General features: G+C 31.2%; 2 protein-coding genes and 1 long non-coding RNA gene across 3 annotated transcripts; all 3 read left to right on the plus strand.

Moving 5' to 3' along the window:
- The first annotated feature begins 12,366 nt into the window (after positions 1–12,366).
- On the plus strand, positions 12,367–13,085 carry LOC114718054 (uncharacterized). Its single transcript, XR_003737778.1, has 3 exons — positions 12,367–12,438; positions 12,541–12,901; positions 12,999–13,085. It is a non-coding gene; the product is annotated as an uncharacterized LOC114718054 (long non-coding RNA).
- A 3,806-nt stretch (positions 13,086–16,891) lies between these two features.
- On the plus strand, positions 16,892–20,827 carry LOC114718039 (probable disease resistance protein At4g27220). The gene is made up of 4 exons (XM_028903288.1): positions 16,892–19,771; positions 19,962–20,219; positions 20,317–20,661; positions 20,804–20,827. Exons 1-4 carry the CDS (start codon positions 16,892–16,894, stop codon positions 20,825–20,827), a joined length of 3,507 nt encoding a protein of 1,168 aa, XP_028759121.1.
- Positions 20,828–21,517: 690 nt separating this feature from the next.
- On the plus strand, positions 21,518–26,888 carry LOC114718040 (uncharacterized). The gene is made up of 6 exons (XM_028903290.1): positions 21,518–22,090; positions 22,413–23,165; positions 23,282–24,130; positions 25,746–26,426; positions 26,539–26,720; positions 26,822–26,888. Exons 1-6 carry the CDS (start codon positions 21,518–21,520, stop codon positions 26,886–26,888), a joined length of 3,105 nt encoding a protein of 1,034 aa, XP_028759123.1.
- The last annotated feature ends 45 nt before the right edge of the window (positions 26,889–26,933 follow it).

Consider the following 26,933-nt stretch of genomic DNA (forward strand, 5'->3'; position numbering starts at 1 on the left):
GATCTATGGAGGCTACGGTTAGCGGTTTCTTTCAAAATACATGAGGGTGAATAAAATTATTTCACCAAATTCTGAAATTTCATTTTGATTCAAGAAATTTGTCTGGCACTTTGTGATCTTGGGAGAGTAATTTGTGTTTTTTTTTTTTTACTAATTTAGAAGCTTGTTCTTTTTATTCATTTTCCAATTAATTTTTCATTTTTAATTCTTTTTTAATTTTGTCACATCATCAGCAGATATGTTGAGATCCAAAAGTGGAGATCTTGAATTGACTTAATAAATAAAAAAACAACAAAGTGGGTCCACAGGGAGGGCAATCGTGACGCTCGCTCGGACTTCCAGTTCACCAACATTTGCCTTCTTAAAAACATAGGCAGATATAAAGGGTATAAATCGAAAAAGAAGTAACATAAATTAGTTTAGTTGTACGGACCAAGCGTATCACTGTCTCTCCTTTTCTTTTGTCTATTTCATACCCTGTTTTTGAGATATGATTTCTCCTCTGGACGAGTTAGTCAATAAGACAGGAGGTGGCTGAGTACTTTAATATTAGAAGTATTTTTTTTTAAATTGAGACAAATTCTTTCACATATTTATCTTGTATACCGTAAAAGCACTTCTGAAACTATGATTTTGATCTTATCCAAATACTTTCTAGAACAAAAAAGAGAAAAGACAGAACATTTTAATATTGAACTATCATTTGAATAATAGGAAAAAATACTTAAAATAACTAAATTGTCTTTTAATATATTTTTAAAAAAAAACTATTAAGCATCCTCACCGGTTGACCGGTCACCAAAGTTTAGGCCGGCAGAAAACCAGTTGATAGAGCTCCGCTAGCCGACAATTATTATTTTGGACTTTGTTTTCAAATCCAGTAACATGATTAACAAGTTCGTTAAAGTTATTAACAAGTTCGGTATAATAATTAATTACAGATTTTTTAGAAAATTCAAAAAATTGTATTTTTATAATTTCAGTAATGTAGTTAACAAATCATATAACTATAGTAATAACTCTCATAACGTTATTAACAACTCCCATAACAAGTCATATAATGTATAACATCGCCACTTACTTCACTAGAACTAACCATGATAAAAAGAAATAACACCAATAAATATACCCTATCATAGTTATTTAGAAGCAATCACATCTTTAAGGAACTAACTATGATAGAAAGGCATTCAATCTCAATTAAGATTATCATGGTTAGAAAAGAAATACTTTATTATATGTAATCATAATATATACCATCATATGGCACGTTCACATGCAAACCATATTAGGAAGGATCGCAGCCAACATAGTTATAAAACAACACGTCCCTGATTGATAAATTATAATAGCAGTTCAGATTTGACTATCTCAATCGATATTAATTGTGGAAAAATCATATTAATTATCTCTTATATCTCTCCTCTCTCTCTTATATTTAGTAAGATCAAAGGAAAAATCATATTAATTATCCTGACAAAGTTTTATATTTTGAATGATAATTTTTTTTAACCAACTTCTTATATTATAGATCAAAGAGAGTAAATAATTTGACATTTTATGTTTTTTAAATTGATATTGAAATTAAATAATTTTTTATACATTAATATATCACTATAGGATGTTTCAACTTTTGACATAATCTAAGTAAAATATTGCTTTTGCCATTTGAGCCTATATAACTTGTTCTACAAAATTTACATAAAATGTGTTTGATTTTTTGTTTTGGTGAATAGAGTTTATTTTAGAATTAAAGTGCAAATCTGCAGATGAAATATTTTGGCACGAGCGTCTAACATTATAATTTTTTTTAGGTGCAATAGCATACATGAAGTTTTTGAAAATAATGCAAAAATATTATGGTTGTTAAGTTAACAAACAATGACTGTTTAGCAAACTTGTCACAAAAAGTTTTCTAAATGATGCAAAAATATCATAACAACTTAAAAACTTCACGTGTATTTTTGTATTATTTTCGATATTTCATATGTATTTTTACACAATTTTTCTGATTGACTTGTTTCAAACAATATAATTGATCTTAATTGACTTAATAGTTATGACATTTTTGTGCAATTTTAAAAATTTCATATGTATAAGTGCTACGCTCAAAAACTGTTTTTTTGGTTCTTTTTATATGGTATTTCTTGTCGGTCCTTATATGTTCGCGTTGTATTACATGAGTTGTCTGTCAGTTCTCCAGTCAATACTAAAAATATAATTTAAATAGAAAAATTACCTACAAATCTCAATTATGAGTTTTATTTATAGATAACTTCGGCAAATTTATTAAAATATGGAGAATCTCAAGGTCGTGAGTGTCATTTTAAACATGTGCAAAAAGGTAAATTGCCTCTCATTCATATCTTATTTTTGAATTCTTAAATTTACAGGTTAGACATCATATATATCTACAAGTGAATTTGGATATTTTTTGTTTCACTATTGTTGGTAATTGATGCTTAATACTTGGCCATTAAATAGAAGCTCAAATATGATGAGGTGGATATTCTTTGTTTGGCATCACGTTTTGAGCATGAAAAAGTGGCTTTTGAGCCTATAAAGCACGTTTGGAGAAGCAGTGCTATGTTTAGATTAGCTTTTAGTCAATCTGATTTATAGATTAAAAACTATTTTTCCAAGTCCGATTATTAAAACAGTTGGAGATTATACAAACGTATATTTAACAGTTATATTTTGATCAATGATTAAAGAACCGGACCGGACCGGACGGTCGGACCTGTTGAACCGTCGCCCGGACTCGTTAACGGCTCGGTTTAGACCAAAAAACTGTTCATATAGTTGAGCCAGATTGGACCGAAGTTGAGCCGTTATTAAGCCGGAAACCGGAGTTGGACCGGGAACCGGAACGGTTTTCAGAAAACCGGACGGTTTTTTAGCCTAACTAAAAAATAGTAAAAAATTTAAAAAAATAGAAGAAAAATAAAAAAATTGATCCCCTTAAATATCCTAATATATTTTTAGACTATTTATAACCATATAGTATTATTTCATTGAAAATTTCATATATTGTGGTGTTAAAATCGTGAATCGCTAGTCTTTTTGTTTCGATATTTGGTCTATCTTTTAAAAAAAATATTTTGATTTGAACGAATTGATAATTTATCATTAAATATTTTAAACATACATAAATTTAAATATATAAGGTTTTAGTCCATTTTCAATGATTTCATTATAATTGTAGATTATTTAAATGCATTTCTAAATTATTTAATAATTTGATATTTTTCATATATACTAATTATATGTATATAATATTGTTTTAAATTAATTATTGCATCACCGGTCTGACCAAACAGTTCGACCGATCCGACCGATTGAACCATGACCCGTTGATCTTTCCGGTTCGACTTCCGGTCCGGCTTTTAAAACATTGATTTTGATGTTAAAGGAAGCATTGTATTGTTGCAATATCGTACCTCTTAAGAAATTGGAAAACATATTTGACAGTTCTTTATACGCAACTGTCAAGTAAATGAGAGATTATATTTAACATAATAATCAACAAATATTGTGATATTTAATGTGCATTAAGAAATCACCATCAAGTGAAAACATTCTAAACTATTCATCTTCCAGTTCCGTGATCGGGCTCTTCATTGATGGCTCCAAATTTCGAGTGTCACATGGATGCATGGATTATCTATCATGCAGGGTAATTGGCAGTCCATGCAACATATATGCTTCGCCATCTCTCATTTTCATATTGAAGCAAAAGCAAAAGCAAAAGCATCTTCGTAAATAAAGTTGACGAGTCTTTTTTTTTTTTTAAAGTTAAATTTAAAATGACCTTTCTCTTAAAGCTGAATACTTTCCTCCATTATCAAAAAAGAGAGGGTTGGTACGTGATAGCGATGGAAGTTATGACTTATGATGCGCAGCAAATTGTTGAAAATGTATTGCTTCTATTTTATAATTCGCGAGTCACGTTGCTAGCTGGATCCACCACCGTTTCCGTTTTTCTTGTTTCTTTTATTTTAAACTCCATACCACTCTAACAGATGAATAATATTGAATGAGTGAAGTAATATCCATCAGTTGATTTTATTTGTCAGAAGTACCACCTCTGGTCTTAATTATAAGAGTCAGTTAACTAATTCGAGAAGATTAAGCAAGTAAGTTGAGTTAGTTATTTGTCCCAAATAAATGTTGTCTTTCCTAAAATATCTTTGCTAATCAAGTGTGTTGACTAGAACTCTTATTATTAGAAGGGCTACTTTGGAAAAAAAATATATAAATATGAGAGACAAAGCAAATTAGGGTATTATATTTAGGACCAAAATAAAAGTTAAATAAGATCTTATATTAAGTACCGGAAGTAGTATTTAATATCCTGATGTTATTTATAACGCATCCAATGTTCTGATTTATTATTGTGGTGAATCCCACATTCTAATTTATTTTCCTTGTGCTTCCAATAACCTGATTTTATTTTATTTTTTAGTTACATCTAACGTCCTAGGTTTTTTTATGATTTAGGATGTTAGATGCTGCTTTATCCATTATAAATTAAAGATGTGAAAAATGAGTCAGAATTTACTCTAAAAAAAAAAATACTTCCTCCTAATTCCTATTACGATACATTTTTATGAGTGATGCCTGCTAGAAGTCATTAAGTGAGGTGTTAATCACATTTTATTATCTTATTTAAAGTTTCATACAATTTGTGCTTTAAACACGGCTAATTTTGTTTAATAGAAAGCTCATTTTCAAACAAATTTAATAAATTAACCTTAGCTCGAATGAGGAACACGGCTTTTCTTCCTTTCCCTTGAGATCCGCTGCTCTCTTTTATCTAGATACTACGCCGCTTTAGGTTCAAACAGGGATGGAGGACATTTTTTCACACCAAAAAAAAAAAAAAACAAACAAAGTGTCCAATGTCTTAAAATATTTTTAATAATATCTAATATGCTAAAAATGTTTTTCAGTATGCTCAACATTCTAAATATTCTTTTTAGTAGCACTCAATGCTTACATTTTTCTTGACACATTATTCAGTAGCACCCGCTATCCTCAAGTGATTTTTAATGCATCGAGCACATACATCAAGGATATTGCTCATGGCTGCCCCAAAAAAAAAAAAGCACATTGAGTACTAATAAAAAAAATTTAGGGATAAAATTTCACTAACAATTATTTTTTTGCCAGCTTCACTAAAAAAATATTTTAGGCATTCTGAGTGCTAATAAAAAATATTTTAGACTATTGAATGCATTAAAAATTACTTTAGGATAGTAGGTGTTATTGAAAAACACTTTAGGTTACTGACTTGCGAAACATTGTGTGCTGCCAGAAAAATATTTGCAATGCTGAGGGCATCAAAAATTTTTTAAGCATGCCAGATGATACTGAAAAATAGTTTAGCACAATAGATGCTTTTTTTTTTTACAATAAAAAAGTCCACCTTCACTATTTCGGCCCAAAAGGAGAGAAGCCAGGTAATTCTAGTACTACTTCTGGTTTTTAATATAATAACAAGTTTGATATTTAATTTTGCTTTAAATATAAGACTCTAATTTACTTTGTCTTTCCTATGTATCTATTTTTTTAAGATAGTCCTTATAGTAGTTACACATGTTAATTGTTTCATCAAATACTACTTCTTGTTAATACACATAATTAGTAAAAAAGTATTTTAGAAAAGATAATACCAATTAATTACTAATAACTTAATTAATTTTTTTTAATTTATGTAAATTATTTAAGAAGTCCTTATATCGAAGACGTGGGATAGTAAGATGATTGGAGCTTGGAGGTGACCCATAGCAGAGACATGATAAGGTCAGTTTTTACTTTCGAAACGTACGAGAGGATATTCAAAAGGAAAGGCACATACATAATTATCGATAGGTTGATCTATGTGTAAACTTCCAAACCACAGTTAGAATTATACTACTTCCCTTCCTTATTATAATATCCTAATTTCTATATAGGGGTCCATCCTCTTTTATAAGATTATTTTGGGTTTATTTAAATATTAAATGTATTTTTACTCATTTTGTCCTTCCATCATTATATTTTTCCCATATATTATCTGTCATTATTTTTCTCACTTCCCCTTACCACATATAAATAAGCATATATTTGAAAAAAAGTACTACCTCTGGTCCTAATTATAAGAGCCAGTTGACTAATTTGAGGAGATTAAAGAAGTAAGTTGAGTTAGTTATTTGTCCTAAATAGGTATTGTCTTTCTTAAAATATCCTTACTAATCAAGTATATTAACTAGAACTATAATTATTAGAAAGATTATCTTGGAAGAAATTGAGTAAATGTGAGAGACAAAATGGATTGGGGTCTTATATTTAGGATCAAAATAAAAGTCAAACAGGGTCTTATATTAAAGACCGAAGGTAGTATATTTTTTTGTATATTTATTATTTTTAACTAATTTTAATACTTTTTAGTTATTATTAGAATCTTATAATAAGAGACGAATAAATATAATGGACTAATGAGTTTATTTAATTTGTAATACTTGAATGAACGAACTGCATCAAAATTATACATAATCTTAATATTACCTCTGGTAATTAATATAAGAGTTAATTATAAATTTAATTTGATTTTAAATATAATACTTTAATTCACTTTGTCTCTCGTATTTATCTATTTTGCCTACTTTGTCTCTCATATTTATCAAAGATAGTTCTAATACATATAATTAGGAAGGATATTTTAAGAAAAATAATACTATTTATTATAAATAAATAATTTAACTAATTTTTTTTAATATTTGTAAATTGATTATCTCACCCTCATATCTGGAGAAACTCAACCAAACATATCATCTCACAGGTGTCAAAAGAAACCTGGCCCATATCCATGTGATGATTGGTTTGGTCGCATATCACGTATTCAGGTTCCAACGAGCAAATATTGTGCATTGTGCTCCTCAATAATTGGATTGAAGTCGGTAACAATAATGAATTATGATCTTCCATCAGATAAGTTCAATAATTGAAGTCTTCCCTTCCCCGCTGCTAGGCTCAACACGGGACGCTGCTGTGCCTGCAAGTCGAACCAAGCCACCGTCAGTACGCTTATATTTTATTCCTCTTATTTTTAATATAAGATTTAGTTATTAAATTAGTTTTGATTTTAAATATAAGATTTATTTCTCATATTTATTAATTTTTCTAAATTACTCCTCTTGTCCTATTTATAGAACAGAGAGAAGGTATTTTTTGGTCTTATTTATAAGGCACTGAGAGAAATTTTTTACATGAATGTACAATTTTGCCCTTCATTTATTATTGTGTCGACTTTGTTTATATGAGGTATAATGTATATTAAATAGGGATAAAGTTGGAAAGTCATTAAATTTTAAATGAGAGTTAATGAAGTTTAATGTTTTCCTTGGTCTGTGTGAAACATGTTGGAAGTGCCTTATAAATAGGACCAGAGGAGTATCTATATAGATACTCTCTCAACCATAATCAAGTAAAAGAGGAAGGAAGAATATTAAGGAAGATGATTATGTTATTTTAGGAAAAACATATCATATTTTTTATAATTAACTACCTTACCTAACTTCTTTAATATAATCAAATTAGTTAAATATGTTTTATATTAAAGACTGGAGGAGTGTTACTTAACATAATGGATTAGGAATATAAAGAACTTGGTGTAAGAAGCAACTGAAGCAATTATTATTTTACTTTAATATTCCTTCGATACTTAATATAAGACCTAATTATTGAGTTGATTTTGATCTTAAATATAATAATTATTTCTCGTTTTAATCAAATTTTCTTAAGTTATCTATAGGGCTGTGCAAAAACCCGGTAATCCGGTATGGTCCGATCTAACCCGAACAGACCCGGTCCGGTCCAACCCGAACATACCCGGTCCAGAAAAAATTGGCCCGAAACAAGACTGGACCAGACTGGACCAGACTGGTCTCATCGGGCTGGACTGGACTAGGGACTGACCCCTTAGACCAGTTGGTCCAGTCCAGTCTAGCCCGATTTTTTAAAATTATTATTAATATAATTTTAATTTGATTTAATTTTTCTATATAAATTTTTTATCTATTCAAATAATTAAGATTTATCTATTAACTTTCGAAGTAATGAGCATGCATATATATTTTCTACAATTTAAGATCTATATTGAAGAGGATTAATTAATAAAACATGACTTCATTGGGAAATTGAAAAGGAATGATCAAATTTGATAAATTTTGAATTAAAATATGTGCAAAATTTTATATAGTAAGTTACAATTTTGCCTCCTATTGAAGAAAATTTTTTTTAAAAAAATTAAAATTAGGTCTGGACTGCCTGGACTGGTCCAGGCAGTCCAGAGGACCAAGTCCAGTCCAACCCGACCTCAGGTTGGCACTGGACTGGACCAGACCTCGGGCTGTTTTTTTCAGCCCGAAGTCTTTACTGGACCAGACTTCGGGTTGATAACAAACCCGGTCCAGTCTAGTCCATGCACACCCCTAGTTATCTATATAGATACTCTCTCGACCATAATCAAGTAAAAAAGGGAAAAGGGATATTAAGAAAGATGATTATGATATTTTATAAAAAAACATGTCATATTTTTTATAATTAACTAACTTACCTAACTTTTTTAATCTAATCAAATTAGTTAAATAGATCTTATATTTTCTTAAGGTATTTTGCCAGTTGGACGCAGCACTTTTTGACCTTTGGTTTTTGGGAAAATTAGGGAGAAGGACCAATAAAAGATTATATTTATTAGGGAGAATCTTAAAAAGTGTAATTATTCAGGAGGACTAAATATCAATATATAAATTTTAAAATACTAAAATACTCCCAATTAAATCTCCTATGATTTCTCTAACCACTAACTTTACAACCTATTTTTCATTAACAAAAATATTTCTGCACTGTTGTTTTACTTTTATATCCATATTTTTGTGATCTCAATTTTCAGGTCTAATAACAAAAAATAATTAAATACTGTTCACATAAAATACATTTAGCCGAAACTATAACCTCACTCCATCTATGCTCAATTGATTGTAAACCCCAAAAGAAATTATAAACGAAATACTTGCAAGTGTGAAGTTTAAAAATTGAAATAACAAAAAAAGCAACATACTACAAAAAGTATTAATAAATCACATAGATTATGACACTAATATTATGTAACACATTAACTTGAGGAATCCCAAAATTAATCTCCATATATTATCCGAATGCAATTAGACTCGCTGTATTAATTGGCGAGGTCTATACAATATTATTGTCATTATTAATGATCTTATAATGGCACAAACCATGAATTAACAACGGTTGGTACAGGGCAATGAAAAGTATTAGTGGTGTGAATCTATATTGAGAAATGAGAGGAGTGAGAGAGAGATTCACCTGTATGAGGTATTAAAGATTTAATAATTAAATTAAATCAAGGATTTAATTTAAAATTTAAAAACAGTGGTTAGAGGAAAGATAGGAGATTTGGTTAAGAGTGCTTTCATATTTTTAAAATTATATTTTAATATTTGATCCTCCTAAATAATTACACTTTTTAAGATTCTTCCCAATAAATATTACTTCTTGCAGGTCCTTCTCCTTAATTTCCCTTGGTTTTTCTTTCGTCAGTTTCTTTCTCAAGCGTGTTTTTTGAATCACGATTCCCCTTCGTGAGGAGGCACTCAGTACGACCGTAACGGCTGACAGTGGAGAGCCAAGGGGAAAAAGGAAAAAATAGGGCTATAACTATCAGAATATAATGATATCTTTATAGATATCTATATATCTCTTTTTATTTTCTATATCTCCTATAATATCTAATATCTCTCATTATCTCTATATCCTACAATTATCTCATATTATCATGTAATTTATAGATTCTATCAAAGATGTAAAGTTGTGCCTATAAATAGAGGCCATGTATAATGTATTGTGTACACTTGAATGGAATGAGAAATACTCTCTCTTCTTGATCCTCTCTTCCTCTGTATGATTTTTCTCTATTTCTTCTTTATTCATAACACAGATTTATTTAATCCTCTGAACATTTATTTATAACTATCAGATTCAATCCTCAAATCAAATCTCAGCATATGAATTATTTTTAATAAAAAAATTCATATTGATAAAATTTTAAAATAATATTAAACTGTTATTAAAAATAAAAATTGTATACGGCAGTTGTTAAAGGGAGAATTAGATATAATAAACATCAATCAAAATAAAAAATATTTTATTTTATTTCATTATTAAAAAATTATAATTAATGCAAAATGTATTTTAAGTTTTTAACTATTTGCATTTAAAGGCCAACAACCTTTCTGTCCAAAAAAAAAAAAAAAAGGCCAACAACCTGTGCAGGGACGTAGCCTTTGAGGATATGCACAGACCGAAAGGGGACCAGATGGGACGTGAATGTGATGGGGATGAGGGGCGGGAAATTTCACATATAGAATTACCGACCCTCCTTTGTAATAAAAATATAAAATATACTCTATTGTATAGTTTATGGGAAAAATCTTAGAATAATACTTTTAAAATTTTTAAATCCCAACTTAGAATTTATTATAAAAGTATGTTATTATTTTCTTTTTAAATATAGTCAATTGTTATTAAGATGTAATAAATAAAATTAATTTAAAATTTTAAAATTTAAGAAGTATTTTTTTTTGGGATTTTTCCTATGTGCACACACCTTTGCTTAATATATAATTTATTAACCAAAAAATTTATTCCTTTATATTTTTTTCACATTATTTATAAGTGGAAAGATATTGAATTATTAATTTCATTGTCCCCATTAAATACTTGATGTAGTAGAATAAATAATTTAAACACACGCAATTCAGACAAAGGTTACCATAGTTTGAGATACTGAAAAAATACTTGCTCTTTTTCTGTGTGAAAAAAGAAAATTCTGCCTTCACTAATTTTGCCCAAAATGACCTAGTATCTGGGTAAAGGAAGGCAGCAAAAGGATGGAGGCCGAATTCATCTAAAACTCTTTGGATAACTGCCCAAACCAAATATTGCTAAACTCCAAGGAAAAAGCTAAAATCATGGTTTTTATAGAAGCAAAAATTATTTGCTTTTTTTTTTTTTAAAAAAAAAAAGGAGAGTGTCAAAGCCTACATGAAGCAATGTGCCTTTTTTTTTTTTGACCCAGATGGATATACTCCTCCCCAATTATTTATCTCTTGTCTTTATTCTCTTCCGCCTTCGGTCCTTCGGTCCTCATAATCCATTCCTCCTTAAAGAATGTTTAAAGATTTCATGTTTAATCTTTGAAGAAAATTAATATTTTTCTGTTAGCGAAAAAAAAATCATTTTGTATAAACATATTTAATCTTATGTTTTTATAAATATATATACATATATTAATTATATTTTCTTATATATTATTAATTATGTTGGTAAAAAATATATTATCAACAAATTTATTTCTTCAAATTCAAATATATTATAAAATCTATCTTTTATGTAATTATCATATTAACTTATGTCTTTTTTAGTAATTTATATATATAAAAAGTACTTCTGAATTATCTCAACACTCTCACTTTCTTAGAATTATTTTTTTACAAAATCTATTCTATCACAAATCTATTTTTCAGAAACTATTTTTTAAATCATAGTTTGGTTTTATTCAAACACTCCCTAAAAAGATGGTTGTAAATGCCTCGTAGCATAGACATGAGAGAGCGAGTCTATCTAAGCGGGGAAAAAAAAGCTATCAAATCACACAACTAAAATTATGCAATGGGTTTATTTAATTTAGAACACTTAAATTAGCAAAATGTATCAGAATTATGTACTACTTTTAATTCTTAATATAAAAACTAAATAATTAATTTAAAAATATTAAAAAAAATTAGTTAGGGGAGTGTTTGGATATAAACAAAACTATAATTTTAAAAGTACTTTTACGATATGCGAAGTAAATATGTGAATGAATTTATCTTAATTTACAAAAAAATGCTTTTAAAAAGCACTTTTGCATAAAACAAAATAATCATCATATATTTATTTTGCATACTATAAAAGTACTTTTAAAGCATGATTTAGTTTTTACCTAAACACCTTCTATTTTGACTTTTTAAAACCATTTTTTTAATCATGTATATTGGACATATTCTTTAATAGAAACTTCTTGTAATCATATTTTGAAATGTTATAACTAAGATCAAATTTAATTTCTTGACAAGCTACTATAATCTTACTCCGTGAAATTCAACCAACCAATATATCATCTCACACGTGTGAAAAGAAATCGTGCCGATTCCCATGTGGCGATTTGTTTTGGGGCATATCACATTGCAAGAAACAAATATGATATTCCTGAAAAAAACTGACTACTTTAAATGAGTCTTCCACTCTTCCCTTCTTTCCCAAAGCCACAAGACAAAAGCTGTTTTGCCTGCAAGTCGGATTAAAGCCCACCATTGATTCTCTGCTAACAAGGTCTTTCTATTTCTCTCTGATCTTTACTTTCTGCATACGTTTCACTTGCCTTTTTCACTGTGTTCTTTGTGTTGAACGTCCTTTTCTATTTGTATTCTGCAGTACTTGCTCAGTGATTTCAGCACTTCAATCACTCACGATTCCAGAACCATGGCGTTCCTTCTGTTCATGTTCTAGTTCATCCTTGTTTACCGTCTAGTTTTCCTGATCTCAAGACGGAAAGTCATTCTTCTACACCAGAAGAAAATCCCCCCCAAACAAAAAGCAAAAGAAAAAAAATCCCAAAAAAAAGCAAAAACAAGAAAACACAAAAAGAGAGACAGAAGAATGGAGTTTGTAACAATTATGATCTTTCATTGGAAGTTGAATAATTGAAGTCTTCCCTCCTCCGCTGTTAGCCCCAAGAAACGGGACGCTGCTTCCTGCAGGTCAGACCGGCGAACCACTGTTCTTTGATAACAAGGTCTTCCCATTTCACTCTGATCTTTATTTTTTGAATATACATCACTTGCTTTTTTTTTTGTATTTCCAGGTAAGTATTTTCTTGACGCATTCACTAGCCTCAAGACAAGCGACGCTGCTGTGCCTGCGAGTCGGACCCAACCACCGTTCTTTGCCAACACAGGTCTTTCTATTTGACTCTCATCTTTATTTTCTGGATATATATATATATATATATATATATATATCACTTGCTTTTCTTCTTGTGTTCTTCATGTTGATCATTCCTTTGTATGTGTCTCCTGTGTAGTACCTACCTGCTTGGTGATTTCACTTCACTCACTCACGATTTTAAGATCATGGCATCTAAATTTTTCGTATACATATATCTATATATATATATATATATATATTTTACTAGTATGTATGCGTTTTTCTGAATATATTCCCAAACCATGAGAAAAGGATCTTTATTTTTTGAATATATATCACTTGCCTTTTTTTTTTTTCCTCAGGTGAGTATTTTTTTTAACACATTCGGTGGGCTAAAGTATTTTAAGATGAATCCAATATTCAGAAATAGTTTTTTAAAGTGCATACCCTAAAATATTTTGTTGATGCATTTAACAATTTAAACTATTTTTTTGGTGTGTTCATCATAAAATATTTTTTAGTGTATTCAGCATTAAGGCAAAAAATTATTTTAAAGTGTTAGAAGAATAGAGGCACCTTTTAAAATATTTTAGAGTGTTAGATGTATCCGGAAAAAAATGAGAAAATTATAGAGAGATCCCAAAGAAAAAAAATAATTATAAAACAATTCTTAGAAGTTGTCATTTACTAGTCTGAGACTTGTTATTACAAGTTGTTTATATTGTTATTAGGACTTCTTAATAATTATTTTTTGAGACCTCGCTATAATTCTCCCTCAGAAAAATATTTTAAATTGTTGGGTGCAATTTAACTTTTTATTTATTTATTTATTGTGTTTTTCATGTTAATCATCCCTTTGTATTTGTCTTCTGCGTAGTACTTTAGTATTTCATCATTTCATTCCCTCACGATTTTAAATTCACGGCATCTAGATTTTCCATATATTTTACTAGAATTTATGCGTTTTTATAAATTTATAAAGCAATTAGCATTCTTTTTCTAACAATCAATACCCTTAATATTAACAAAGTACACTTATGGTAGAGAGGGATCAAGAGAGATGACTATCTTTTTTTTTTTTGGGTGAAAGAGATGACTAAAATTGAGTTAGAACTTTTTGCAAATATTGGATAGTCTCCTGATGTATTATTTTCTACCATATTCTCAACTAGCTCCAGTGACTCAAAAGTAGTATATTTCTTAGAATTAAAACTGGTGTGAAATCAAATCCTTGACAAATCTTTGCAAAAAATTCTCCAATCCAATCTATTACTTCGTAGCTTATCTAACATATGAAGATTTTTTTTTTCAAGTGTGTGTAGCACTTTGAAATATTTTTTTCAAGTGCATTCAATATTTTAAAATATTTTGTGGTTTAATTTTATCTTTAAAATACTTTTCAGAAGCAAGTTTAATTTTATTATTAACTCCCAAAAGGTCCGTTGAGTAAAGTATCTTTCACGTTTTCAGTATTGAAATAAGGCTTAAGGTTGAAAACATAACAAGATAAGTCTAGAAAATACTTAAAATGATTACTGAAAAATTGCAAAACTAATTATTAAAAGTGTTAAAAATGAATACTAAAAATATGAAAGATAACTACAAAACATATGAAAAATAGTGATAAAAAAATTAACTCAAAAAAAATTTTTAAGAATAAAATTGTATGACAAAATATTTTAAGATATTGGAAATATCTAAAAAAAAATATTCCAAGATAGATTAATCCAAGATAAATTATTAACTGCCAACACTGTTTTGGTGGCTCCCCGATCTGGGTAGGCTTAAAGACAGAAGGGGCTTTGGTCTTTCTATCTTTTCATTGTACATACCAAGTGAAAAATGCACCCGATTTACATATGTACTGAACATTTTCTTTTTGGCAAAAAGTTTACTTTTGGTCTTTTCTAGATACTTTAATTTTATAAGGTTCTTTCTAACCTTCAAACCACAGTACTTTTAGTTTTATTAATAACCAATGTCGCCATTACAAATTTAAATATTAACAAAACATTCATAAATGGCGACATGTTATGTTTAATTTTTTAAATTAATAATGATTGGCACAAAAATTATCATTTGAAATTAGTGTTATTAGAGTTTGAAAAATTGAAAATATAATGCATGAAATTAAGGTACTAAACCAAAACATTGTCTAAAATTATAGAACTAAATATGCACCCTTTTCTATTTTAAAACGTAATTTTTTTAGCCAAAATTAAAAACCAATGAAATGACACAAGTACTAAAGGTATATTTTAATCTTAAACTTTTAACAGTGGTTGGGTTGGGTTGAATTGACCCAAAAAATTTGATTGTTTTTAAATGAGGTTTATGGTTTGAACTTTGTAAATAAAATTTAAATATAAATCATGTCAAATAATCATAACATGCAAATTTAATAATAGATTTTTAAGATAATATTACTTCCGATCCTAATTATAAGATCTCAATTGTAGATTATAAACAAGGTATTATAATTAGAAGTGGAGGTAGTAATTTTTTGTTTCAAAACAATTGATGACGGTAATCCAATCCAAAAGCATTCTATAAGAAAAATTCTTTTAATTTACCTTTTAAGCTAAAAATAGACTCTACAGTCTTACTTATAAAAGTGCCAACCATATTTGCATGTGACCAATTGCCCTCGGCGAAAGAGAATCAACTCACTCGGAGTAATTCTTCCGTGAAAAATTGTGGGAAAAATTAATTTGCAAGTCCTCATAATTTTAACAAAATTTTAATCACATCTATGTAATTTTTTAATCAGGTTTTTATAGTTTCATTTAATTTTTAATCAGATGCATGTAAATGTTTTTTCAATCAAATCTTTTACTGGACTTTCATTGCTGGTCGTGGAGGTAAGAGTTTTTTTCCCATTAAAAGAGGGGCAGTAAAATTAATTCACCAAATTCTGAAATCATATTTTATTCCTCTGGATGTGTCTATCATTTTGCATGTTGGGTGACTGATTTCGGTTTTGAATAATTCAGGGATATTCAACTGTCTTTTTCATTATATATAACCTATTAACTAAACATTTTATTCTTTTACTTTTTTTTTAATAGTTGAAAACTATTGATATAAATTTATAAAATTATATTATTTATATCTCACTAACAGTATAATTTTCTCGAATTTTTAGGTAATTCTTAATTTTTTAATCTATATATTTATTATGTGCCAGTTTGTTTTGAGTTATTCATTGTTAACTTATTTTAACAATTCAAATCAATATGAATGAACAATTATACCAATGAAATATAAATTGTTATAAGATATAAAATTTACAAATAACTTATGTTATTTATGATGACTAACGGTATAATTTTCTGGAATTTTTATTTTTATTTTTATTTTAATTTTTCATATATTTTCTTAGAATGTGCCAGTTTTTCATATTTATTCCCAAACAATGGAAAAGAGAGGGGCTTTTAAGCTATGACAATTCACTCAGACCAAAATGAATATACACAGACATATCAGACTCTGATCAGAAATAGAAGAGAAAGGCAGCCCATCTCTATGTGATGATTTGTAATTTGTTTTATGGCATCATGTTCCCGGTACCAATTTTCGACGTCTTCCCTCCTCCATTAGCTATTTCTGTTTAATCTTTACTTTATGAACATGTATCACTTGCTTTTTTCACTGCGTTCCTCATGTTGATCACCCCTTTGTATTTTGTCTTCTATGTAGTACTTGCCCAACGACTTCTATGCAAAACCATGGCATTCCTTCCGTTAATGTTCTAGTTCATCCTTGTTTACCGCCTAGTTTCCTATCTCAAAAAGAAAGTTATTCTAGTGTACCATAAGAAAACAGAGAGAAGAAAACCAAAAAGAGAGAGAACACAAGAATGGAGTTTATAACGACCATTTTTGGGACAGTGTTCAATGGTATGGTAGAACCTGTTAAACGACAACTAGGTTACCTTTGCAACTACAGAAGCAATGTTCAGGAGCTACGAAGCCATGTAAAGAAGCTCCAAGATCAAAAGGCGAGCGTGATAGATCGACTTGGAGAAGTTGAAAGAAATGGTGAGAACATTCACGATGTTGTCACCAATTGGTTGACGAAGACAAGTGAGAAGATTGCAGAAATTGAGGAGTTTCAAAGCAATGAAGGCCACCAGAAGACGGGTTGCTCCTATGGCTCATTTCCTAACTTGAAGATAAGGCATAAGCTTGGTCGACAAGCAGGGAAGATGATCCCACAGTGTGTTGATCTGTTCCAACAAGCAAACTTTGTTACTGTTTCTTCTCGTCCAGAGCCAGAAGCATTAGATGTTGCTCTTTATGATGATGGTTATGAGCCGTTCAAATCAAGAGATGCCATTGCAGAGCAGGTTATGAAAGCGCTAGGTGATCCCACAATTAAAATGATTGGTATCTATGGGCAGGGAGGTGTCGGCAAAACCACTTTAGTTAAAGCAGTTGCAACGAAGGCAAAAGCAGAAAAGCTATTCAACGTTGTGGTTATGGTAAATATTACGAGCACTCCTGATATAAGAAAGATTCAAGGAGAGATAGCAGACATGCTAGGCTTGAGATTGGATGAAGAGAGTGAGATTGGAAGAGCGGGTCGTTTAAAACAGAGATTCAAGAAGGAGAAGGAGAACACCTTGGTCATCTTGGATGATCTTTGGGCTGGACTTGACTTGAGTCTGTTGGGAATTCAATTGAAGGATGATGATCAGAAGACAATTCCAAATATGCCTAATATTGGTTATGACCAGTTGAAAGACGACAAGATGGCAAGTGATCCCAAAAAGTTCAAGATTTTGTTGACTTCTCGACACATAGAGGTATTGTCAAGTGAAATGGAAGTAAAGGATTCAATTTTTAAAGTGGATGTCATGGAGGAAGAAGAATCAGAGATGCTGTTCAATAAGGTGGCTGGAATAACTGATGAAGATTCTGAGTTGAAATCAATATCAACTAAAATTGTTCTTAAGTGTGCAAATTTGCCATTGGCAATAGAAGCAGCTGGAAAAGCTTTAAAGAATAATAAGAACAAAGTTGCTTGGGAAAATGCACTACAACGATTGGAGAAGCAAGAAATGATTGAAGTATTAGAACCTGTGGAGTTTTCTACGATGTTAAGTTATGATCACTTACAAAGTGAGGAGCTGAAGTCTATTTTCTTGCTTTGTGCTCGCTTGGGTAAGGATCTGTCAATTATGTATTTGGTGAAATATTGCACTGGTTTAAGGATATTCCAAGAAGTCAACACCATGAAAGAAGTTCGAGGTAGAACAAATGAATCTATCGAGAAGTTAAAAGGCTCAAGCTTGTTGCTGGATACTAACTCTCCTGATTGTGTTGCTATGCATGATATGATCCGTGATGCCGCCTTATCAATAGCTTACAAGTATAATGGTGTTTTTACCCGAAGAGATGCTGAACTTGATGAATGGCCTGATAGAGAAACATTTGAAAAGTATACTGTTATCTCCTTACACTGCTGTGACATCATTGATGGGATTCCAGAAGGTATAAATTGCCCTCAGCTCAAAGTCTTCCATCTTGATAGTAAGGATCCTTTCATAAAAATACCAGACAAGCTTTTTGAAGGAATGAAAGAATTAAGAGTGTTAATATTGACTGGTATTGGTCTATCAAGCTTCCCTTCTTCAATTAAATGCCTAATAAAGCTTAGAATGCTTTGTTTGGAGAAATGTGTGCTAGGTGACAACATATCAATCATTGGTGAGTTGAAGACGTTGAGAATTCTAAGCCTTTTGGGATCTAAATTTGAATTATTGCCCAGTGAATTAAGGCAACTAGGGAGGCTACAATTGTTGGACATCAGTTCCTGTACTAAACTTAAAGTGATTCCATCTAATGTCATGTCAAAGTTGAATAGGTTGGAAGAGTTGTATATGGGAAAAACCTTGATCCCATGGGGTGTTAAAAGAAAAACAAATCACAATGAAATTGCTAGCCTTGCTGAATTGGAATCTCTTCAACAATTGAGAAATCTTGATATACACATAGAAGATATTACAACTTTGCCTAGTAGCTTGGACTTTGACAAGTTGGATAGCTATAAAATTGTGATTGGAGACTCTAAGATGCTTTTGTTGGAAGATTTTCAGATGTCTTGTCAATACAAGGCTTCAAGAGTCTTGGCATTGCATCTAAAAAAGGATATTGACATTCATTTGCAAAGATGGGTTAAAATATTGTTGAAAAACGTTGAACAATTGCTTTTGGGGGAAGTAGATGGTCTTCAGAATGTTACCTATGAGTTAGATGTTGAAGGATTTCAAAGCCTTAAGCATTTAACCATTGAAAAAAATTGTGATATCAAGAATATAATCTACTCAACAAAGTGGGAACATCAAGTGAAGGCTTTTCCCCAGTTGGAGTCAATGTGTTTGTACAAATTGGAGAGCCTAGAGAAAATATGCAATTGTCAACTCGGAGATGTCTCTTTTCAAAGTCTAAAAACCATGAGGATCAACATTTGTGGCAGACTAAAATATCTCTTCTCATTGGACATGACCAGACTTCTCGAAAAGCTTGAAACACTTGAAGTTTCTGAATGTGATTCTTTGGAGGATCTTGTTTTTGCGGAAAGGCAAGAGAATATTGGTAATGATACAGAAGATGATAGAATTTCATTTCCTCAATTACGCTATTTGACATTGCAATCTTTATCAAAATTAACATGGTTCTACGCAAATGACAATATGGAGAGTCTCCCAGGTTGTATTCCGTTCTTTAATACAGAGGTATGTATGCAATGAACTGTCAATACATATATTTCTCTTTACTTTTTAATTTATACACTTTAAATTATATACACTTTAAAATCAGGGGAGATGGCATGGCCTTTAAAGTTTTACTTTCTTACAAAACTTGACTCATGAAAATCATAATTAGTAACTTTGGAGTTTGGAATTTGTTGTGAGCTTTTTACAGGTTTCAATTCGCAAGTTAGAGAGCTTGGAGTTGTCCTCAATCAATATCAAGAAGGTGTGGGATAGCCAACCGTTGCCAAGTTCCTCCTTTGAAAATTTGACCAAACTGAATGTGAATGATTGTGGTGGTTTAAAATATTTATTTTCATTACCCATGGTTGGGAATTTAATGAAATTGCAAAGCCTTTTTATAAGTGGATGTGATATGATGGAGGATATTTTTGACCCAGAAGACATTAACATAGATGAAGCAAGCCAGGTATGCACCTCCATGGGGTTTGATTAGACACAAAAACTAGGTATTATTTTGCTTTTGTTATTTTGGTCACAAAATGACTGCTTTGATTCATACACAGGAGGTTGACATCCTTCCTCAATTGAAGAAAATTGAAATCACCAACATGGAGGTATTGAAAACTATATGGCATGCCCGAGCTAGCAAAAATTCCTTTTGCAGTTTGAAATCTGTGATAATTGGAGACTGCCGCAAACTAGTCACTATTATCCCTCCTTACATGGTAGGAAGATTTCATAATCTTGGCATATTGGAGGTTATTGATTGCAAGTCAGTGGAAGAGATATTCAACTTCTGCCAGCCTATACCACAACTAAGTGGTGAGAATCAAACAAGCTTGCGAGTTGTTAATTTACGAAGGCTACCAAAATTGAAGCATGTGTGGAACAAGGATCCTCAAGGACTTGTGAACTTTAAAATTCTGCAAGACGTTTTAGTCTTTCACTGCCCAAGCCTAGAAAATCTGTTTCCATTTTCTATTGGCAATGATCTTACGAAACTGGAGAAGCTTGAAATCTTGTATTGTGATGGCATGAAGGAAATTGTAGCTAAAGGTGACATATCAGATATAAGCAACTTAGTGTTTGAGTATCCTAGGCTAAACAAACTTAAATTATTCCATCTACCAGAGCTAAGGTGTTTCTATCAAGGAACACATGCTATAGTGCTCCAAGCATTGACTTGTTTGTTCCTTGGTTATTGTGACAAGCTGGAAGCATTTGGTACTGAAACAACGCATTCCGAAGTGAAACCAATTCTCTCATCTTTAGCAAAGGTACAATAACAATCATTGACAAGATATTTGGAAGTAGAAATAAATTTCTAAAAAGTAATATATGTACTTTACTCACACTTGTGTCTCATTCTTTCCTTTTTCTTTGTATGATGGCGAAAAAGTACATATGCATGTATCCAAGATTTTCTTAATTTAATTAATATAAATGTTTAATTTCTTCTTCTAAAATTGTACTTTTTCCCATGATGATTTTTAGGTGATATCCAACTTGGAGGTACTAGGAATATACGGGCTGAAGGAAAGGAAGTGGTTGCAGGACACCATCGGCAATAATGTTTATCTAGTGCACAACACAAAAGATCTATACTTTGATGGAGTGGGCGGCATCGAAATTCTCTTTTGGTTTCTCCGCATATTTCCTAACCTAGAAAGCTTAAATTTGTCCAATTCTATTCTCAAAGAGGCGTTTCCTGATGGAAGTCATGTTTTCCTAGAGAAAATTGGAACTGTCGTACAACTTAAAAACATGAGTTTATGCCATTCAGATACTCCATTGAATATAGGCTTTGAAAATGGTGCCATTCTTCAAAGAGTTGAGAAGTTATGCATTGTGGAATGTTACTATTCGACAACCTTAATTCCCTCCTCCCTAGCGTTGACTCACTTGTCATATCTTGAAGTCAGCAATTGCAACAGATTAAGGAATGTCTTGACATCATCAACTGCAAAAACGTTAGTTCAACTGACCATGATGAAGGTCTCTCAATGTGCAATGATGGAGGAAATTGTTACAGTAGAGGAGAATGAAGAAGTGAAAGAAGATGAGATTGTTTTTGGCAAATTGAGAAGTTTAGAACTTGTGTCTCTAAGAAACCTCACAAGTTTTTGTAATTCCCAATGTAAACTTGTCTTCAAGTTTCCGTTACTTGAAGAGGTGAAAGTAAGCGATTGCCTCAAGTTGAAAAAATTCTCCGAGAAAATTTCAAGCACAAACTTAGAAAAAGTTGATATTGTAGAAGGAGAAGAAGAAGAAGAGGGAAAGAAATGGTACTGGGAAGGTGATTTGAATGCAACAATCCAAAAGATTTTCACGGACAAGGTATCTACTATTGTACTTTAACATGAATGTATGAATTCTGACTAATATGGTTATCAGCTTTTGATAATTTTGATTTCTAAATAAAAATTTTATGGTTTACTCTTTTATTTTGTTACCTTTTTTTCCTGGTCTATGCAATCATCGTACTTCTTCAGTCTCTAAATTGCATATCCCCTTCTAAAGTTATCACTCTGTTCTTTGAAATATTATAATCAATTATCCAAGTCAAAGAAAAGATTTTTAATTTTGTAATAAAAAAATGGCATTCTTGTTACTTTATTGAGATTAGCTCAATGACGTCTAAATTTATTTCATTTTGTAGGTTCTTTTGGAGTTCTGTCGAAATATCGAACTTTCTTGTTATCCTGAGTTACAACAATTGTGGCGAGAAGAAATTTCCCTGCCAAACAATTGCTTTAGCAATCTGAGAACATTGATAATAAAGAATTGTTCATTTCTATCAGAAGTGTTCCCTTCTAAGTTACTTTCTTACTTTAAGAACTTGGAGGAGTTACAAGTAAGCTCGAATCCAGTGGAGGTTATTTTTGATATTGATGGCAACAGTTTGATAGAGACGAAGGGAAAGTCGTTTCATTTGAAAACAATGACTTTAGATGACTTGCAGAATTTGAAGCGTATATGGAGCAAAGATCCTTGTAGTATTATGAGTTTTCTGAATCTGAAAGAAATTATTGTTTCTAATTGTGCGGGTATAAAAACTCTTTTTCCAGCATCTTTGGCAAGAAATCTGGAGAGACTCAAGAAACTTGAAATAAGACAATGTGATGCTTTGGAAGAAATTGTTGGGAAGGAAGAAGCAGCAGCAGAGGGAGCTAGCAGAAAATTTGAATTCCATTCTTTAAACGCCTTGACTATGTGTGCTTTACCAAGGCTCAAGTTCTTTTATCCTGGAAGATACACTCTGGAATTTCCCAGCTTGGTGAGTCTAAGCGTGTTTGATTGTAACAAGTTGGAAATATTTGCGTCAGATTTTCGAAGTTGCCAAGGAGCAGTAGGATGTGAGGATGAAGCTAATATTACAGCTAGTCGACAATCTCTTTTCATGGGTGGAAGGGTAATTTAATCTTCATTTCCATCATTCCCTTACTTTCTTTTTCTTGTATTGTGAAAAGGAAATATGTTTTTACGCAATCCTCATTCTTATTCTTTCTTGTGTGTTTTCACTGATAGGTTATTCAGAACTTGGAATTTTTAACTCTCAATGGGAATGATATGATGATGTTATCACATGGTCATTTTCCTGATAACCTGCTTCACAAACTAAAAACTTTGCAGCTGCACTTTGGTGATTCCTATGAAGCAGGAGCTACTTTGCCTTTTAAATTCTTTCAGAAGGTACCTAATTTAGAAAGTCTTATGGTAAGCAATTGCAATGCATTGGATGAGATGTTCCCCTCTCAAAGACCCAAAGATATTGATCATATCATCAATATTCTTGCACAAGTGAGAGAATTAGAGCTCGATTCGCTGCCTTTGCTCTCATCCATTGGGTTAGATTACTCCTGGGTGGACTCAATTGTTAAGAATCTGAGAGCGCTTCGAATGAGGAATTGCCCTCGTTTGACTACTCTGGTGCCTTCTTCTGCAGTATCATTTTGCAATTTGAAAGAATTGAGAATAGGGCAATGCCACGGGTTAGTTTCTCTGTTCTCATCTTCAGTGGCCAAGAGGTTGGTGCGGCTTTATCGAATGGTGATAGCTGAATGTGGATCAATGACGCATATAGTGAGTCATGACCTTGATGAATCAGATTCTGATGAGATAATATTTGAAAGGCTTGAATATATAGCTTTGAGTGATTTGCCAAGCCTTGTGAGCTTCTATTCAGGGCATGCCACTTTAGAATTCTCTGCTCGGATAGTGTCTGCCATCGAACAATGCCCAAAGATGAAATGTTTCTCTCAAGGGATTGTAAGAGCGCCCAACCTCATAGGAATAAAATATACAAGGGACAACGAATATGATTGGCACAACTACAGTGATCTCAACACCACGATGGAGAAATTGTTCAATGAGAAGGTAATAAGTATTCATTCCCCAGCATAATTACGTACACGTATGACCATAATGACAATTTTAATCAGCATACAATCTGGTTCCCATTTTTAATTTCTTATTTTTAACTGACTGTTAATTTTTAATTAACTTATTATAATTATTATAATTTCATAGAAAAACATTTTTGAATTAGCAAATGACAAATAAATAGGAGTTGAATATCATTATAATTATATCGACTTAAAATACTTTTGCATTCTTTAGACGCCGGAGCTATTCTAGTTAAGAATAATTGTATATTTTTTCCGGTCACTTGGAGAAAACTGTAACAATCTTATATTAGTCAAAACAATACCCCAAGTTAACACAGCAACTAATTAACATTTATATTTTCAAAGTTAGTAACTTTTATACAATCAAAATAATTCTAATACATATTTTCAAAATCTCTGATTTCTAATATATTATAAGATTTGTTAATTTGTTTATATATTTATTTTACAAAACTTTACAATTCTAATTTTTCGTCACATTTGCTGAATTTTATTTATTTAATTTCTTTTAAATGGTTAAACATATATTTCAGCACATATTTTTATTTATCATACTGTATAAATTATTTGAATTTATAATTTAAAATTTTAAACACAGTTTTTGCTATGAACATTTACAAAACTTAATTAGTTAAGTATAATTATAATTCCTAATGTCTCATTATGCAAGCAATAATTATTTTAAATAGCCATATTTTTACTCTTTTATGAGTATCTTGAATTAATAATTTATTATGTTTACATATTTAAAACAATGAAGCGAGCAAGTTATTTTATTTAGTTTTTAAACTAACAACATCAACAAACTAATAAAACACTACACCTGTTCAACTCTCCTTACTGATGCTTCTATTTCTATTGGTTTTCATTCAAATATTTGAACTATATATCTTATATGTTTTCTTTTTTTTTTTTTGGGGCCATTTCAAGCTTGATAGATGCAAAGCCATCTCTTTTTCCCTCATGTATAATCATTATGCATCATGTTAATTCCCGTTTAATCTCATATTCGTCTCAACATTTTCATCTCGACTGCTCCAATTTTTTGCTCTCACCTTTCCACCATTCTTTCCAACATAACATGAAGGCCTAATATTCATGGCCAGATGGCATCATTGGTCTCGTAAATATTTGATAAAAATTTCCTCTAAAATTGGCGAGTATTTTTCTGTCACAAATAATTATTAATTCCTTCCTCTATCTCAACTACCCAACTTGTATCTTATATGCAAAACATGTTGGCCAATTTCTTATTTATTTTGCAATGTAAATCCTCGTTATGTTGCATTTTGACACTTGTATAAAATGAGTTTAATTAAGCTGAGTGTATGAATTTTCTTGTAGAGGAAAGCCTAACTTTTTACTATAGAAATGAAAATGGCGAAACTATGTAATATCTCTTTTTTTTTTTTTTGGCAAGTATAATATTCATTTAAATCTCAACAGAAGTTGTGGGGAAAAAGTCGGTGGTGAGAAGTGACAGTTGGCTGATAAACTAAAGTGATATTAATTATTTATGATTTGCACATATAAATACCATGAAAGTCACAGAAATAACTAACCGAACTGTTTTGCTCGAGCAGCTTGAACAATTAACATGTGGCGTGCGAGATTTAAAGCTTGGAGATTGCCCTGAGCTTGAAGATATATGGCATGGTGCAATGTCAGTCCCAAATGGAGGCTTCAGCCATCTGAAGACTTTAATAGTGGATGGCTGCCCATTTTTATCACATTATGTTATCCCTTTTCATTTGCTTGGTTCCCTTAGTAACTTGGAAGATTTAAAAGTGCAGAATTGTGATTCCATAAGGGCAATATTTGAGGTTGAGTCCTTGTCCACTGCTCTCTCTTTTCCACTGAAAAGTATGACATTGGAAGAGTTACCCAATCTGGAGCAAGTTTGGAATGAGGACCCTCGAGAAATTCTCAGCTTTCAATCTCTGCAACATGTGTATATTCAAGGATGCAGAAGCCTCAAGAGCTTGTTTCCAACATCGATGGCCCAAGGCACACTTGAAAGCCTTGAAATACTAGAAGTCCAATGTTGTGAGGGATTAGAAGAGATTGCTGCACATGAAGAGACTGCCTTGGAGGAATCTGCCGGAAATTTAGCTATCTTCCCTAGCTTAACTGGGTTGAGGCTATGGAAATTACCACAGCTCAGGTGCATCTGTTCAGGACTAAGCAATGTGGAATGGCCAAAGTTAAAAGAATTGGATGTATTTCAATGTGGTCAGCTCAAGAATATTGGATTGGAAGCCAAGGTAATGCTCCTGTTATAATTTTTTTAAAAAAAAAATTGTATTTAATAAATGTGATGAACATTAATCCTCCTTTATCATTGTCGTTTCCTAATAGTAATATTTTTGATCCTAGGTTTTTCCCAACCTTGAGCATTTGTCACTTTGCAAGGAAGACATTATGGATATTCGGCAAGCGTCATTTCCTGAAAACCTTCTTCAGAGAGCAAAAATCCTCAAATTGCATGGCTTTTTTGATGATTCAGATGTATTTCCATATGGATTCTTCAAAAAGGAATCACTTCCCCATGTTGAAAAGTTTGCAGTGTCTCATAATAATTTCAAGCGGATATTTACCTCTGAAAGATCTGATCTGGATTGCTGTGCTGATGAGTTCTTTTCACAACTAAAAACGTTAGAACTGATTTCTCTATCGAAGCTCAATTCCATTGGATTAGAGCACGCCCCTCTTCCTGGAAACCTTGAAATCTTGAAAGTGACAAGATGTCCCTGTTTGATAAACTTGGCTCC

Source organism: Neltuma alba, unplaced genomic scaffold, assembly GCF_004799145.2.
Source record: "Neltuma alba isolate B1F8T4 unplaced genomic scaffold, ASM479914v2 tig00011794_pilon, whole genome shotgun sequence".
Lineage (NCBI taxonomy): Eukaryota > Viridiplantae > Streptophyta > Magnoliopsida > Fabales > Fabaceae > Neltuma > Neltuma alba.